Raw genomic sequence first — 18,218 nt, 5'->3', positions numbered from 1 at the left:
AACACACTTGATTTTATCTTTCTCAGGATAAGTTTCCTCATGGAAATAGTCATCAAACTGGCTAATGAATGATAAAACAGTCTTTCCTTCTCTTATGCCATTGAAAGTACGAAACTTGAAACTTCGTTTACTTATCTTGGATTCCTTGCGAATGGTTTGTGCTTCAAGAGTGGCGTCGATGGTACGGTGAATCAGATCTTCAGCTTGAGGTTCTTCTTTATCAGTGGACGCTCCTTGTAGCTTTGTCAATTGCGCTTGCAAGGCTTGCCTAGCTCTTCGCTCTTCGTCCAATTGCAGCATGATAAGATCCAGCTTTTGTTCCATGGTAGGCTCGGGTAGATCGTCTTCAGCCATAGGATCATCCATATGTGGGGTAGTCTTCCTGTAAAACTCAACAAACCTTTCTCACTCAAAATCAATTAGCGGGATGAGCGTAGCTCAAATTTGGGGTTACAAGGCTATGTATTTTTTGGGTATTTTCTTCTTCAATTTTCAGAAATTCTGAAATATTTCTGTCTCCGTTTGCTGAAAGTACTTCAACGAACTTGTAGATAGGTAAAACAGCTTGCTGCGAACAACTTTCCAGTTCTGAGTTTTTGCAAACGAACAAGTCTTCTAGGAGTTTCGAGCGTTAGTCAGTTCTGATTTAGTCTGACTTGTAGAGTTGCAGACTTAACAGACTTGCAGGGTTGTTGACTTGCTGGACTTAGCCGATTTGCAGGACTTGCAGGACTTGATTAGTGTCGACTTGCGAAACTTGACTTCTGATGCGCAGGACCCGGAGTTTACAGACTTCTCTGCCTTGTCTGACTTGAGAGTAGCTTGATGACTTAAGCTTAATTTATTAAGCTTAAGCTTAATAAGCTTAAGAAGAAAAAGAAGGCGCCGTTTTCTGATCGTGAGGGGGGGGGGCCGTTTTTCTTCACGCGGATTTTCCCGGACCTCTTCTTGCTAATCGATTTGATGATTAGAAGCTTCTAAAGCTTCTCAAGCTTTGTCTTAAGCTTTTACACTAAGCTTTTTTGAAGATAGAGATATGGCTTCTTACTGTTTATCACGACTTGATGAAGAGAATTGATGAGTGGTCCTCCGCCGACAGAGAGTGGTCCTTCGCGATCTGACAGTGGAAATAGGGGTTCTTGATCGCCAGAAGTCTGCCTGTATCGACGGTTCGCGACGAGATTGACTGTAGAGGCCGTTTGTTCCTGGAGCTCCGCCTTCGCTCGAGATTGGTAGCGATTGGAAGCCCTTGATCTCTGCTCCGCTCTGATACCACTGGTGCGCAGATCGGACGCAGGTAGCTCACGTAGTGAATTCCCAAAGGTCCCCAAGAACAAAGTACTCTACTTTTTAGCACAAAAAACAATGTAAAAGCAAGCACGACATGAGACAAGAGACAAATTGGGTTGAATCTCCCCCATGCCTTGTGTGAGCGCTTCACAAAGCATGTATTTAATGTATATTTCCAATCTTTATGCTCAAAAATAGCCCAATTACAAAAATATGACAAGCTTTTAGCTTTTGAGTTTGCTTTCTACCAAAAATAAGAAAATAAAGCTAATGGACGGTGCCCATAGTGTCTGGCACGCCCGATCTCAATGTCCAAATAAAAATAACATATCCAGGTGCATAAGCGCATACAAAATAATAATAAATAATCGATGTCTCTATAGACATAATCAAAATATAGGCGTGGCGCCTATCAAAATATAGTCGAAAAACCCACTAGACTCCAATGCTTTCCTCCGCCACTGCTGCTATCTCTACACATCAACTGAAGCATTCACAATCGTTAGTAAAATAACACAATTAAACCGACAAAAGTGAATACCTAGCAGTCTTCAGCTACATAAATAAATCAACTGGTTAGAAATAAATCCTAACCTTAATTTATTACGAGTGCGCACTCTAAACTCATAAACGTTTATTAATTTAATATGCATTTTGCAGAATCACCCGCTATGGAATCACCCATGTACACACTAAATTAATGAAACGCCCGAAAAGGACAGGCGTCCCCATCAACTTCTCGCACAAAGAATCCTCTTTGCGTATGAGCCCCGGTCATCTAAGTTTACGGAATCCACCGTAAAACCTCACAGAATCCACCGTGGAATATGCCTCCTGGCATCAGTAGACAAGAGTGCGAGAGTTACAATTATCACTTTGTACATTGTTTTCCAACACTTAAGTGCACTTAAGAAAAGTTAAAAGCCTGATTTCGCATGGTGCATGGAAGAGCGCACGCATACACACACACACACACACATTGAGTGATGATAAGTTGAGGACTGTTTGTAAATAATAGGAAACTGACTCAGACCTAACAATCAGAATGAATCCATTAGTAGAATAAGATCCTCAAACGTAGTTGGGTGATCGAGAACCCCAAACATAGACCAACACCATTGGAGGAGTAGATCTACCCAACTTGATCAATCTTATTGGAAACTTGGTGGAGCATGAGACCACGAACATAGCAAAGTCACGCACTAACCATAGACATGATGAAGAGTTGGACCTAGGCGGTTTTTTGATAGAAATCTAGTAGCTAGTCGCCAATTACAATCTACAAGCCTGAATGGACCACCACAATAGGACGTTCAAGGATATCATAGCAGACCTTGAAGAGGAGAGGAGACTAGTGCGGGAAGCTATTTACATCGCTAAATAGCGACGCTAATAGCGATGTTTTTAGCGACGCAAATAACGACGCTGATACCAACGCATTTTTTGACTTAAAACATTTCGAGGATTAGCGACATAAATAGCGACGCCGAAAAAAAAACGTTGCTATATGTGTGTACCCTTGTAGTGCTTGATCATAGAATATCTCTTATTATAATATTATTTTGGAATCTCTTTTTAGCGAGAGAGAGGTGAGAGAAACCCCTTAAGGGGCAAAACAGAGAGTCCATATTTCTTCTAATGCCCACTTTCATGCTATATCCAAGAAGGGTAGATGTGTTTTACAATCCCAACAACAACTCTCGATATGACTTCCCTAAAATATACAATGTCAATGCCACAAATCCTAAAGAAGCCCTCACTTTTACGCTATAAGATCTACACGAATCCATAGTCCACTTCCTCAACGAATTCACTTCGTGCCCAGACCCAACCTTCCTAATTACATGTAATGACCTTAGATTACTTAGAGTACTATTAAAGCAAAAGCCTACATCACAGGAGTACAACCTACCACCACTCTTTTTTGATCCAAATGGCATAGATTGCTGCGTTATGACTAGATTAATTATGCGAGCTACACTCATTCCCTCTTTTTGCTTAGCCCTCTTAGAATATATAAATGATAGCCACTTCACTTACTGCAATCATCCATTTCTTTCCACCACTCCTCTCCACACACGAATGAATCTCAAAGGATACATGCAAAGCTAAAGAGTCTTTAACAAATCTCTTAAGCCCCTAACCTCTCTCTCTCATATCTCTAATGATGAGGGATAGATCTTCGTCTATTTATATTTATCCAAAAAAAAGAGAAAAGGAAAAGAATAAGAGACCACTAGAAGGAAATCACAAGGGAAAGCAACCCTCGGGGGGGTCACTCATGAATATATGTACGTATAACGTGAGTTCAAAATAAGGGGTATTTTAAATACCATTTTTATACATTTTTTACATACATAAGGGTGTCATCACTACAACAAAAAGGCTCCATAGACGCGCTTCTAGATGCAATATTTGAATTGTGTTTAAAAATGTCGGGCACGTTTATTATCGTGTCTACTAGCACGTCTAAAACTTCGCGTCTACAAGTGCGCTTATAGTGAAAAATACACGCACATATAGATGCGCATATACACCCGAATATAGATGCTTCTATAGACGCACTTATAGATGCGCATATACATGCGCACATAGATGCGATTTCACCTACAAATTAGACGCAAATATAGACGTGCAAAATAGTATATGAAAAAAAAAACCAAAGAGCACATGCAACCACATGCTCTCTGGCTTTTCTCCCCCCCATCAAATTTTGTGTGTTTGGGGAAAACACAAGAACATTACTCAAGAATATTAGCCATACTTCTCATGCAATAACAAAACATACCTTATCTATGATGAGCCCCTTCTCGTAAAAGTCCATCGCCAAGATCATGTAGTACCAGTGTGAGAGATAAGTAATTTTACAAGGTAGCTAATACAACAAAAAAAAAGTGATTTAATAAGCTAGGATCCGTTGCAAGGATCCATTACACTTAAGGTGCCATTGCATTATAGTGAGTATTTCTATCTACATGTCTGTCTGTTTGTCTCTCTATATGTTTGTCTGTCTGTCTGTCTGTCTGTCTCTGTGTATGTGTGTGTGTGTGTGTATGTGTGTGTGTGTGCATATTTTGCACAACAAAGTTGCGTGTCTATCAGTGCGTGTACACTACACGCTAGACGCACTCCTACACGCGCCAGGTCCACAAAACTCAAAAAAACCTCAAAGGAGGTGTGGTTGTTTAACGCGAGCGCATCTACAGGCATGTCTACTCTGTGGATCAGACACACTCTTACACGCACCAGATCCACAAAACTCAAAAAAACCTAGGAGGTTTTATGGATCTTCAACACTTGCACGTCTACGAGCGCGTCTACTCTATATATCAGACGCGCTTGTAGACGCGAATTAGCAATGAAGCACAAAATAAAACTAGGAAAAGCAAGCAACAACTAACATACCCAAAGCTAAGAAGGAACCAAAATACAACTCGGAGTAATGAGAGAGAGAGAGAGAGAAGAGAAGAATGACTCACCTTGAATATTTGTTGTGATGGGCAGTGGCACAACTACAAACTCCTTCTTCTCCTCCATCTCCTTGCTCTTTGGATGTTCTCCTCGTCGCAACAAACATACCAAAAGCTAAGAAGGTAGCAAAATACAACTCAAAGCAAAGATAGAGAGAGAAAGAGAGAGAGAGGGAGGGAGCGAGGAAGGGAGAGAGAGAGAGAGTGAGTGAGTGAGTGAGAGTGAGTGAGCGAGAGAGACAAGAAGAATGACTTACCTTGAATCGGTGTTGTGATGGGTGGTGACAGGGCTACAAACTCCTTCTCCTCCCTCTCCTTTTTCTTTGCCTCTTGCTTTCTCCGCTCTTTACCCTTTCTTCTTTGCCTCTTCCTTTCTCCTCTCTTTGTGTCGTGCACCTGTAAAAAAACACCCAAAAGAAATGCAAGAAGGGACTACTTTGAAAAGAATTACACACCAACAATATTTTTCAAAATTTTTTAAAATTTTAGTGCGCTTCTATGCGCACATCTGAAAGCGCGTGTATATACAGCACGAATTGTGTCTATATACATGCGCTTATATACGCACAGTTAAACGCGCCCGACTATGCGCATGTACCAAGCACGTTTATAACTGCTGCTTATTGTAGTGTATATAAAGGGGCTACTTACAGATTGAATAGAAAAGGGTTGTGTATTATTTAAAAAAAATTCATAGATTAGGATATTTCTAAATAGGCCATGAACGTACGTTATATAGAGAATATATATTTAGTGAACCCCCCGAGAAGCAACCGCATCATCTCACTACATATAGACCAGAGTCACTGCACCAAGGGTCCTCAAGTTAGGAATGTCTAGTGGCTTCAATCGGCGAGCTCCATCCTCCCTAACCCCCTAGTCTATTTTGATTCCCCACATTGAGCATAGGGCACATCAAGGGCAGGACATACCTAGAAAGACCACCCTCGCCTATGGTTACACCTGTCTCCCTAAGCCACACTCATTGCACCCCCTTAGACAAGAACTGGGTTCTTAAGTGTAGGGCAACACCCAACCGTACTGAACCAGCTCCCAGTTCAACTAGCACGAGTACAAGGGACCACATGGTAAGATAGACACACCCCTAGGCAATGCACCTTCGTTTCTTTAGAAGTAACTCCAAACAATGCAAGCCACCAACTTTAGAGGCCCCATCATCATCGACACACACTATCGCCTATCAAATCACCAAATCTTCCTCAATTCAAACCTACACTCATCTAGGAGGGGGGTAATGTTACAAGACATGTCACGAACATGGATCACGCAACTAAAAAGAAGTAAAGAAAGACTAAGGAAATGTTACAAGACATGTCACGGACGCAGACCACATAGCCAAAAAGAAGCAGAGAAAGACCAAGTAAGCCCGAGTCAAAAAGTGAATGAAAAAACTCATTCTGCCCAGCAGGAAAAGTGAAGGAGATGGCAAGCTCAGAAAAAATATGGGAGACCACTAAATATTCTAGCAAGGCTCTCTCAAGGATAAAAGGATGAAGGACGTCCTGTTAAGGATAAAGGAGATCCTCTCAAGGATCAAGGATGCTCTCTCAAGGATGAATGTGAACTTTCGAGGGCTCTCACAAGCAATGTGCGGGGTGCAATGCAATTCATTTTATAAGAGCGCGAGGCTCCCTCCCCTTGTTTAAGTTGTAAAGTCTAAAGGGACATGGATAAAGGGACAAGGCAACTAGAAGGGAATAGGGAAAGAGGGCCTTACCAAGATGGTCGGTCATCTAAAAGAAGGGGACGGGTGCCCAAGGGATTTAGGGTTTTGTATATAAACCTAAAAAGTGAAATAAGAGCTCATTTCTTGGTGTGTGGCAAAAGTGATCTCTTCTTCTTCTCTTCTTCTCTGCTTCTTGCTTGCTTATGTGATATTTAGGTTCAAAGTTCATCTAATGAATGTATCCATATAGAGGGCAAGTTGCAACTAAATACATAGTAAATGGAATCTCATATAGTATTGCAACTTGTCCCATATCTCTATATTGGTCTTACAAGACATAACAATTGTATTAAACTCTTTAGAAATGCATTAGAGTAGAGCTGAATATGCATGAGAATCAAGTTAGCCAATTATCTAGAGCCTAGAAAATCAAATCTAATTAGATAAAATAGACCAACACATTTAGACTTTGACCCAAGAAAATTGGCATCCAAAAAGAGATACATAGAAAGGATGTGCCTAGCCCACCATGCATTTACACACACACTCATGAGCTTAGTAATTTGCTAACAGCTCCCCATCCACTCTATTTTCATTATTCTAATAGTGTCTTACTCCTCAATCTTCTTCTCTCTTTCTTTTTTCTCTTAGATACTCTCTCTCTCCCCCCTCTTTCTCTACTACAAAATCTCTCTCTAAGTCCCTCTCTCTCTCTATTGAAACTACTCTCTCCAACTCTCTTTCATGTTTCTCTCGCACTCTCTCACTCAATCTTATATACACAAACACACATTCTCTCTCTCTCTCTCTCTCTCTCTCTCTATATATATATATATATATATATATATATTCTCACTCAGTGACACACACTCTCTCCCTCTCCATCCATCGATCCCCCTCTCTCTCTCTCTCGTACACACACACACACTCTCTAGACGTTCATATATCATTTCATTTCTGTCTCACGACTAGGGGATGTCACGCAAGACCTCGCGTGAAAGGGACCTTGTCACAACGGGAGACAGCCCGCTCCCGCTTTTTGCAACAGTTCGTTTCTTCTCCTCACGAAGAAAAGGCGGTGGTGGACCGTGGACTCAGGTCCTTGCGTAAATGCAGGCCTTCCATTCCTTGCAGTTTCGTTATAAAAGTCGTAGTCGGTCTCTAATTTCTCAAGGCTGAGGAGCATATCTTGGCAGGCGGCAGGAAAGATATGCGAAGCCAATGATGCTTGTCGGGCAAAGAGATGGGAAGCAGCGTGTGGTTACTCACGTTGCACACACAACGAAGCCTATCAGGCACATCTAATTGTGTTGTAAATCTCCAGGAAAATATTGGAGTCTCGACTCTCGACTCTCGCCGCCTCGCGGGAGGACTTGAGTCTCGCCTTGATCTCAGTCGAGGACCCGGGGTCCAGGGAGCCTGAGGGCATACATGAACAAAGTTTTGTCGATGAGGTAGAGTCGTAGACTGGAGTGTGGTACTGATAGGAGGTAGTACTGCGGAATATAGAAGTGAGAGCTCTTTACACCTAAGAGAGAGAGAGAGAGAGAGAGAGAGAGAGAGAGAGAGAGAGGCGACGACCCAGGATCAACGTAAATACCGCAGTACAGTCTACGGAACATCTCTCAGACTCCAGACTCCGGAGCACGAAAGCCTCGGTCCTCAAGTCGCGAGGACGGCTCAGCCGCTCGGAAGTTTTTTTAATCTCCTGCTACGAATCCACCAATGACAACAATAATATTAATAAATCGCTTCTTTTGTACATGTACAATGAGTGTCACAGAAAAATGGTTGCAGCTAAAACACCGGACATCGCGACAGCTGCCAGCCCGCTCGCAAAAAGGATGGCTGCCTTGCGCGACACCTGGCAGACCTCTCTCACCCAAAAATCTGCCTCCTCTCCCTCATCCTAGATTCCTAGATTGCTAGACTCTAGACTCTAGAGAGAGCCTACTAGCTCACCTTCTCATCTCATTCTCAGCTATAATTACACACGATACTCTCTTTACCTCTCTCTCGTGACTTGCACCCGCGCGCGCGCGCACACAGTTCTATCGCTCTCTCGGTCTCTCGCTCTCTCTGACTGTGCGTTCTGTCTGTGCTGTGTCAGGCCAATATGGAGGACGCCAGCAGCCCCAAACCACCTTCCCCTCGCCCTCCCAAACTAGTTCATGTCCTCAGCTCGCGGCTGCAGCTACGTCACCAGCGCCACATCCTCACTCCTAATTCTTCTTCTTCTTCCCAAACTCCACGTCAGAACACCCCAACCAACCAACAGTACCACAGCAGTTACCCGCACTCCTCTGCGGACTCTACTGCCGCGAAACCGTATGAGTGCAGCATGTGCGGAGACGTAGGCCTGAAGAAGGAGCTCTTCCGCTGTAGAAAATGTTCCCTTAGATACCAGCACACGTATAAGTCTTGATAAGCCCTCATCTTGGATTTGATCTTGCTTCTTTGGTGTGGATTATGACTGATAGTGTATTCCACAACCGCGTTTCCATAATACTCTGGACTTCGCATTCTGCATATTATGTCAATGCACAATGAGTCACCATGTTTATACATAACAGTATTATTTCTTATTGGTTAACAGGTACTGTAGCAACTGGTACCCCAGGAAGAGATCGTACGCTGGCATTTGCAACTGGTGTGACACCGACTATAAATCTCATGTGTATACAGGTACAAGCAACGTCATGATCAAGGGAATAAAGACCACGGCTGCATCAGAGGTGATCGCGCCTCTTACATTGATCAAAAGCTTATCATCTCCTACTGATCCTCCATGTAAGTTAAGTAGGATTGATATCGAGGAGCACACACATACCACCACCACAAGGAGTACCCGCAATCAGGAGTCCCACGACACCAACAAGGTATTACAGGAACCAACATTTTGCAAATCAAGGCAACTTACAGAAGCTGCAACATCAGTCTTAACTGCAAAAGAAAATGTTGAAGGGGATTGTGCTGTTGCAAGGCACCACTGTAAAGATAGCGCTCTGCATGATGATCGTCACCAATCATGTGCAGGTTCACGTAACACTAGGGATGGTATGGCTGCCTCCAGGAATGTGGAGCTCCTGCAGCAGCGCCCGGCAGCCAATCATCATGAGGCTCCCATTGAAACAAGCAATTCTCAGTATAGTTATGCTGCAGCAACTAACAAGAAGGCAGCGCGTCGCTACAAGCTAGTTTCAGATGTATATTAGCAGAAGGCCGCATCCGGGATAGCAATCCCTGCACATAATGTACAGTTACTGAACATTATACACAGACTTGGTTTTTCGTTGATCTACTTTCCCTGACATGATGGGGCTTTCCCACGTCACTCACCTCTCTCTCTCTCTATTATATATATATATATGAGATTTGCATTAACTCACGAAACATATTCACGTTTGAGACGTTGATTAGCTTTGTGATTGCTTTTTCATACGGTAACTTGTAAGGGTCTACAAGAAGCAGATCCCAGATTTTAAGTGGAGATTTGAATAGTTGCTAGGCGTGTAGGCTGTTTCACGTTAATTTAACATGTCAGCGGTTGGAAATTTGATTTCTTATTTTTTATGTACCGGCGCCTGCACGATCTTTAAAAATATCTCAGCAGTTCTCTTGACGCGAATGTTGGGAATTGTATTTAATTTCGAGTTGCGACGTCACCATCCACATTGTAATTTGTTATACTAGAGTTTAGGAGCTCCATTAATTTTCCATTACGGTGGTGTCGGTAAAATGGGGCACATTAACTCAGCATTCGAGACTCCAGGCATGTCGTGTCAAAGCTTTTTATTATATAAAGTGGTGTGTAGATCATTTTGCCCATGTGCGAGAAAAACCATTGTATATGTCGATGTCAATTCCTCGCATTATTAGGATTCACGAACAGCCCCCAATTTTGAAGGACACCATACCTTTTCTTTGCCAAGGGGAAAAATAAGCTTATCATGATGCAAAGATGGCAAAAGTAAGCTTATCATCATGTAAAGATGGGCTTGAATGTACAACATTCTTCATCAATTTCTCATAGTGTTAGGAACAGCCCTCAAACTTGAAGACCAGATGATGAAAATGTGGAATGTAGCTAGAGCGGTGACTCTCCAGGTGATGTGGAGAATGAGAAATGAGAAAATCTTTGGTAGAACATAGGAACACTTTAGGCCTTAATGTACAATGGGCTAGGCTAAAGCGAGAAGTCTTAGTAGCGCTTAAAGGCGTGACTCTCGAGGTGATGTGGAGAATGAGAAATGAGAAAATCTTTGGTAGAACATAGGGACACTTTAGGCCTTAATGTACAATGGGCTAGGCTAAAGCAAGAAGTCTTAGTAGCGCTTAAAGGCTACCACACCAAAGATAAGGCCTTTAGAGTATTCTACAGAGCCTTGTCAAGGATGTAGGAGTGTTGTCTTGAAACTGGCCTAACTATAGGCTTTGTATATATCATTCTCCCCCTCCCCTCCCCCCCCCCCCCACCGGCTCCCTCCTTGCCCTTTTTTTTTCTTGATATTGATAATATCATTCTACCAATGCATTATTTAAAAAAATAGCCCTCAAACTGGAAGGACACCATATATTTTCTCTTCTAAGGGCAAAAGAAAGCTTATTCTCACGTAAAGATGGGCTTAAATGTAAAATATCTTTCTTGGGCTCAAATTGCCAAAATAGAGCTATAATAAAGTTCAAAACTAATTTAAGTGCTACAAAGTAAGCTTATAAATTGATATGAAAAAGAAAACCTTAAAACCAAGGATAAATAGACCTAATTTTTTAATGCATAAGTTAAAATTATCTTAAATCACTCATAAATAGCCATAAACAATGTGTGTGTAATATAATGAAAGATAGAGAAAACTAGATTTAGATCATTTATGTATTTGAATAATGTAGTGGAAAAAGAAGACTATCTTGAAGCTAAAACTGATTTAAATACTTAATATATATTGTTTGCAATTAATAATGACAACTAATTAACATAAAAGTTAATTTAAGCATATAGTAAACAAGATATTCAATTATGTAGTACAATACTATCTGCAATAGAACTTCTATCTTTATACTCTCTTTGTATGTACCAATAATGTATTCTTTAGTAAACTATCTATTTGATCATGTACATATCTAAATTCTTCTATGTGTTTTGTGCACTTTTAAAGTTTCTTCCAATGTTTTCTTTATTTTTTACCATGCCATGGTTATGCACATGCTTGTATTGTTACATAATTTGCAAAGAAATTTTAGCAGTACTTTAATTCTAATCTTATCTTGTTGCATGAACTATTTATTGTCTTGTACTATCATGTCATGTAGAACAACTCCACTATTTTCATGCATTGAAAGATAGAAAAGTTGTGATGGACACAAAAATGGAAACTTATGAGAGATCTTCACATAAGTTGAGCTTAGGAATATAGTATGATGTCACACTTTACATTTAGTTCAACTATGTGCTAGAATGCATAATAGGTATCAGGGAGTTGTTTATCCTTGCTTGGAATCTTCCTAGCTATGATTATTTTTGCATGATTATAATAGAAGAACAAGCTTACTCCCCTTAGAAAACACATTCCTAACATGGACACATGATGTAGATATAACTTGTAAATCTTTATATATTGATTCAATTGGCATACCAAATCCACCTTTTCACTATTAACTATACCACATTCTCAAGTAATTTTGCATTTTTACACGCCAATCCCTTCTACAATATGAAGTATTAATCTGTTGAAGAAATGAAGGTTTGAAGAGAGAAAAAAAAACATAAAGGTCTCAAAAAAATTTGACATTATTATTAGGCATTGGAAAAGAACTTAACTGTTATAAATGAGGGTCGGGCTCCCTTCCATGCAATTTATAAATAAATTTAGTAGCACATAATATAGAAACATAGAATTGAGAGAGAGAGAGAGAGAGAGAGAGAGAGAGAGAGAGAGAGAGAGAGAGAGAGAGAGAGAGAGAGAGAGAGAGAGAGAGAGAGAGAGTGTGTGTGTGTGTGTGTGTGTGTGTATGTGTATGAGAGTGAGGAACCAACGGTGAAGCATCGACCTTTTCTCTTGAATGCTCTCTCATACCTATCCTCATGCTCCTACCTTGGATGTGAAGGCTCTAGAGGGTGAGAAGGGAGAGTATTGTGTTTTTGGATTGATTAGAGTTTACATGATAGGATGATTGAGTTTTTATTGCATGGAATAATGTGAATTATTTATCATTACACTTTTATTTTTCTTTATTTTATTTCACTTGTTTTATTTATGAGAGAGTCAGCCTAAAAGAATAAAAAATAAAGTGGCAGAGATGGGTATTCGCTACCTGTAACATACAAGTGTGCCGGTGCTATCAGTATAGTAATATACAGGTGGCTAGGCACATGCACCTTTACCTCCAATAACCTCTCACTTAAAGGTGAATGTGCCCCTAGTGAGAAAGCAATAAGAAAAAAGTGATGAGGTACAAATGTACATAAGTACAATAGGATGAGAAAAGATGTCATCTCATCTAACTCCCATCAACTTTCCAAGGAAAAACACTCTACTGAGAGACTTTTTGTAAGAAAATCTACAAGATTTTGGTCTTAACAATGTCAATAGACCTATCCTCAATGATCTCTTTGATAAAGTGGTAATGCACCTCAATGTGTTTCGTCTTCACATGGAAGACTAGATTCTTAGTTAACTAGATAACACTCATAGAATCCGAATGCAGTGTAGGGATCACATTAGTAATACCAAGGTCCACTAGATGGCCCTAACGAGAGAGCCTCCTTGTAAGCCTCACTGGTAGCTACAACATAGTCAACCTCGGTACTAGAGAGAGCCATGCATTTCTACATCCTAGACTTCCAAGAAATTGTACCTCTAGTAAAGGTGAAGGCATAGCTAGAGGTGGACTTCCTTTGCATGTCTTGTATAATCAGAGTCAGTGTATCCCATGACTCTTGTATATTGGCCACCATAACATATGCACGTAGCTGATGTGTCCTTTTGGTATCTCATGAGGGCAAAGTGTACAGCCAAATGGTTGTAATTGTTTCTATTAATCTTGAAAAAGAAGAGTACATCAGCATATCCCTGAAGATAAGGCCCTATTCGAAAAAAAGGATTGTCAACTAACAGATTCATTAGTTTTGTAATGTTTGAGGTAAGGTCTTTTACTTCTCTTTATTTATATTGAATTTTTTCAAGGGTCCTTACATTGCATTCATTCTCTTATTCAATCTTTACTTTGTATTAGGTCATACATTGCTTCTCTTAGCAATGATATTGCTAAGAGTATATTTGTTGCTGATCCACTTCTCTCTGCAGATTTGTTTTTAAAATCTACTCTAAATATTACAAATTTTTAAAAGCACTTTAATAGTATCACAAACCATCATATGTTTTTTTCATATGTTGAAAGCTACATCCCTTCAACATTCTATCTCTTGATGATTTGTCTTTAGGGTTTTTTTCTCACTAGTGTTTTGGTTCCCCAAAGAGCACTGGAGCCTAATCTATATTGACATTTTCGCAAGAGAGGTAATATTTATGAATTCTCTTTTAGGAATTACTACAAGATACATGCCTCATACTGACGTTCAAAGTGATGAAAATGTTTATAATAGAGTTTTTTCATGTCGTCGCAAAAAATGTCGGTATAAGCAACGCCATAGAACAGTCACTATCATCGTCACTATTTGCATCGCTATTATGCGACGTTGATAGCGACACATATAACGACGATTTTCGATGCTAATTGCGATGCTAACAGCGATGCATGTAGTAAATTGCGATGCTAATAGTGACGGTTAACATGAAACTATGTCCTTTATTTGGGCCATACAAAAGAGTTACAGTAAAGTGTACAATGCTCGTCAAAATGAAGGCAAAGTGTGCTTGAATCCATAAGACTGATACATAAAATAAATATAAGATTGTGTAATGAAAGCGACAGTATAATCATGGCAAGATGCAAAGACTGATAATAACATAGTCATAGAAAATGCCTACATAAATCACATGACCAAAAAAGAAGACGACGTGTGCTCCACGGATCCAAGGGCGAGCTATAGATCCTCGCCATCCGAAACCTCATCTCGCCGCAAAGGAGCATCGAACAAACTCTGCAAGAAAAAAACCACTACACATCGGTCCACCATATAATAATGTATTTTAATTAAATTTAGTAACTACGTACAAGAAAGATGAGTGACTTATTGGGCCGTCGCATCTATACAATCGATCAATCAATACAGTGAGATCGTGTCTCTGCATATTGAGTCTCTTATAGGCCAGTGGGATCGCGGTTTGTAATGGAGTTCTACAAAAGAAAAAAAAGTACAATTGTTAGAAACACGATTGTCAGTACAAGGGATATGGCAAAAAAATAAGCAAGCTAAACAAAATAAAAACTTACAAAGTCCTCCTCCAGATAAGTCTTGTGGCTATTGTCACAATTGTGGGAGAGAAGGAAGGAGTCTCACTTGTAGCTTTCTTGCTTGCACAATGGGAGAATACACACAGAGGTGGAGGCTGAAAACAATTTTTCTCTTCTTAGTTGTGTAAGCCAAAAGAACTCTAGTACAAAGAAATAGAAGAACCCTATATATGGGTCTCAAACCAAACTCAACTAACTAAGGTGGCATACTAACTGAGCCACGAACTAGAGTAGATAAGGATAGCTATCACGTAGCTATTATTCATGGGCGGTGTACCAACCGCGTCTGCAACTGACAAGTCGGTGACATAAATACACAACGGTCACCCTGGCGTATCACGAGTGGAGCTCGATATCTCAACACTCCCCCTCGAGCTCAATCCCAATTCGTGCACACCAAGCAGGTCTCTGAACTTGCGTAGCTTCTCTATGCCCAATGCCTTCGTGAATATGTCAGCTACCTGATCCTCTGTGCTGACATAAACTAGATCAATAAGACCTACTAAAACCCTCTCTCACACATAGTGATAATGCACCTCAATGTGCTTTGTTCTAGCATGATAGACTGGGTTATTTACCAAGTATATACTACTCATGTTGTCACAATAAATGACAACTGGCCCATCTGTAGGCTGATGCATATCATAAAGTAGCTTATGCAACCAAGCTACCTCACATGCAGCCATTGCTGCACCCCTGTACTCAGCCCCTGTGCTCGACAAGGCAATTGTAGGCTGTTTCTTGCTGCTCCAAGTGACTGCAGCACTCCCAAAAGAGAACACATATCCATTGGTAGATCGTCTATCAGAAATACTACCAGCCCAATCAGCATTAGTGTATCCATGCAGTTGTATCTGAACCCCAGTCTCATAAAATAGTCCATATTGCAATGTGGACTTCACATACTTGAGTATGCATCTAGCCGCATCCAAATGCGGTTTCCTTGAAGCCTGCATAAACTGACTTACCAATCCAACAGCATAGCTCAAATCTGACCTGGTAATAGTCATATAAATCAAGCTTCCTACTATGCGTCTGTATATAATAGGGTCTTCCAGAAGCTCACCTGCATCTGCGCTCAGCTTCACATTCTGCTCCAAAGGAACTGAAATAGGCTTACAGCCTGTCATCCCATATTTGGACAGCATGTCCAATCCATACTGCCTCTGCAAGAGCCATATCCCACTTGGTGATCTAATCACCTCAATGCCCAAGAAATAACGCAGCTCTCCTAAATCCTTCATCTCAAATTTCTGCTTCAATAGCATTTTCACATGAAGGATATCTTCATCACTGTCACCTGTCATAATCAAATCATCAACATAAATGATAAGTAGCATAATACCTTTCTCTATTTTTCTCACATAAAGTGAGAAATCTGCCTTGGAAATCTGAAAACCAATAGTGACAAGATATTGTCCTATCTTGTCAGACCATGCTCTAGATGCTTGCTTCAAGCCATACAAGGCTTTCTTGAACCTGCAAACAAACTCAGGATGAACAGCATGCACATAACCTCGTGGCTGCTCCATATAGACCTCTTCTTGCAAATCACCATGCAAGAAGGCATTCTTTACATCCATCTGATGTAAAGACCATTCCTTTGATGTAGCCATAGCAATGACTGCTCTTACGGTTGCCATCCTTGCAACCGGACTGAATGTTTCTTCATAGTCAATGCCATATGTTTGTGCATATCCCTTGACTACTAATCTTGCGTTGTATCTGTTCATAGAACCATCTGCATTGTGCTTCACCTTATAAACCCACTTACAGCCAATTGAATTCTTACCTTTAGGCAAAGGTACCAATTTCCATGTAGCATTTGCTTCCAAGGCATCCATTTCTTCATCCATGGCTTTCTCTCATTTTTCTTTTCCCATGGCTTGCTCAAAAGAAGTGGGTTCTGGTTCCTGTATCACTTTGACCATATATGCATAGTGAATGGCTGTAAAGCCATCATATTTCAGCCTATCCACAGGATACCTAGTTCTGGTAGACCTGTGCAAAGTAAGTTCACTCCCAGGTGCTCTCAAAACATCCCTAGTCTTCCTTACTCCAGGTGTAACAATAGAATGAATACCCAACTCATTATCAATTCTCTGTTCTGAGCCACTGGATTCACCATCCACATAAGAGTGACCTGTATTCACATCAACCATGGGTTGATCTACCTTCTCTTTTCCTTTTCGTGATACCTGTATACCACTATCTACATTGCTTTGAGAAGATTCTCCTGATCTCAATTTGCCTGTCCATGGCGAAGAATGTGAACCACTGCTAGAGGACGCTCCAGGTCCACTAATATTTTGTGACTGCTGCTGTGAATTCTGTGCAGCATTACCATTTTGTGTATCTACATCATCAATCAGATTTATTGGTTTATACCAGCTACTCATCTCATTAAAAAAAACATCTCTGCTCACTGTAAACTTACGAGTAGAAGGGTTATAGCATCTATACCCTTTCTACTGCAAAGAGTAACCAATAAAGATGCACTTCTCAGCTTTTGGATCCAACTTGGATCTCAACTCATGTGGCACATGAACATAGGCAATGCAACCAAAAATTTTCAAATGAGAAATATCTGGTTTCCTACCAGTATACCTCTCCTCTGGAGTCATCCCATGTATTGTTGCTGTGGAAGTCTTGTTCATTATATAGACTGCCATAGCAACTGCTTCAGCCCAGTAAAAATCTGGCAAGTCTTTTTCGTTGAGCATGGCACGAGATACCTCTCCAATATGCCTGTTTTTCCTTTTTGCAATTCCATTTTGTTGTGGGGTATGACTGCATGAATATTGTTGCTTTATGCCATGCTCCTGCAGGAACCTTGCAAACTCATTTGAGAGGTACTCTCTCTCTCCATCTGACCTTAGGCATTTTATTTGCAGGCCCGTTTCTTTTTCAACCATTGCTTTAAGAGTTTTGAAATGCCCAAAAACTTCACTTTTCTTTTTCATAAAATACACCCAAATTTTTTGCTATAGTCATCAATAAAAGTGACAAAATAATGACAACCTCCAAGAGATGCAGCTTTAGTAGTCCACACATCAGAGTGGATTAATTCCAATGGCTTTTTACTTTCTTGAACATGTCTAGGAAATGGTTTCCTTGCCTTTTTTCCAAACTGACAGGCTTCACATACCTTATGCATTTCTGCAACCTTGAATTTTGGCAATCCTGCAACAATATTTTGGGCCTGCATTGATTTAAGTCACTGTATATTAACATGATCAATGCGTTTATGCCAGATATCAATATCTGCAACTACACCGGTCCCATGTGCAAACATTGCTGCACTCAATTCCGACATGTCTGCATCCAACGTAAACATTCTGCCTGTCTTCTTTCCT

The 18,218-nt window shown here is 40.6% G+C and overlaps 1 protein-coding gene across 1 annotated transcript; it reads left to right on the top strand.

Moving 5' to 3' along the window:
• Positions 1 to 8,048: 8,048 nt before the first annotated feature.
• Positions 8,049 to 9,762, top strand: LOC148040768 (uncharacterized). Its single transcript, XM_087686734.1, has 2 exons — positions 8,049 to 8,859; positions 9,044 to 9,762. The coding sequence occupies exons 1-2, from the start codon at positions 8,564 to 8,566 to the stop codon at positions 9,660 to 9,662; spliced, it is 915 nt and encodes a 304-aa protein (XP_087542860.1). The 5' UTR covers positions 8,049 to 8,563; the 3' UTR covers positions 9,663 to 9,762.
• The last annotated feature ends 8,456 nt before the right edge of the window (positions 9,763 to 18,218 follow it).

The sequence above is a fragment of the Lygodium microphyllum genome, chromosome 1 (assembly GCF_053477565.2).
Source record: "Lygodium microphyllum isolate KBCC chromosome 1, Lygodium_microphyllum_v1.1.10, whole genome shotgun sequence".
NCBI classification, from domain to species: domain Eukaryota; kingdom Viridiplantae; phylum Streptophyta; class Polypodiopsida; order Schizaeales; family Lygodiaceae; genus Lygodium; species Lygodium microphyllum.
The sequence above is the reverse complement of the archived record's forward strand: the minus strand, read 5'-3'. Positions and strand labels throughout refer to the sequence as shown.

What these genes read in the sequence shown, in the direction of transcription:
- LOC148040768 (XM_087686734.1), top strand. Translation starts at nt 8,564, where the DNA reads ATGGAGGACGCCAGCAGCCCCAAACCACCTTCCCCTCGCCCTCCCAAA. An exon ending in TCCCTTAGATACCAGCACAC is followed by an intron (nt 8,860 to 9,043) that starts GTATAAGTCTTG and finishes ATTGGTTAACAG; the next exon opens with GTACTGTAGCAACTGGTACC.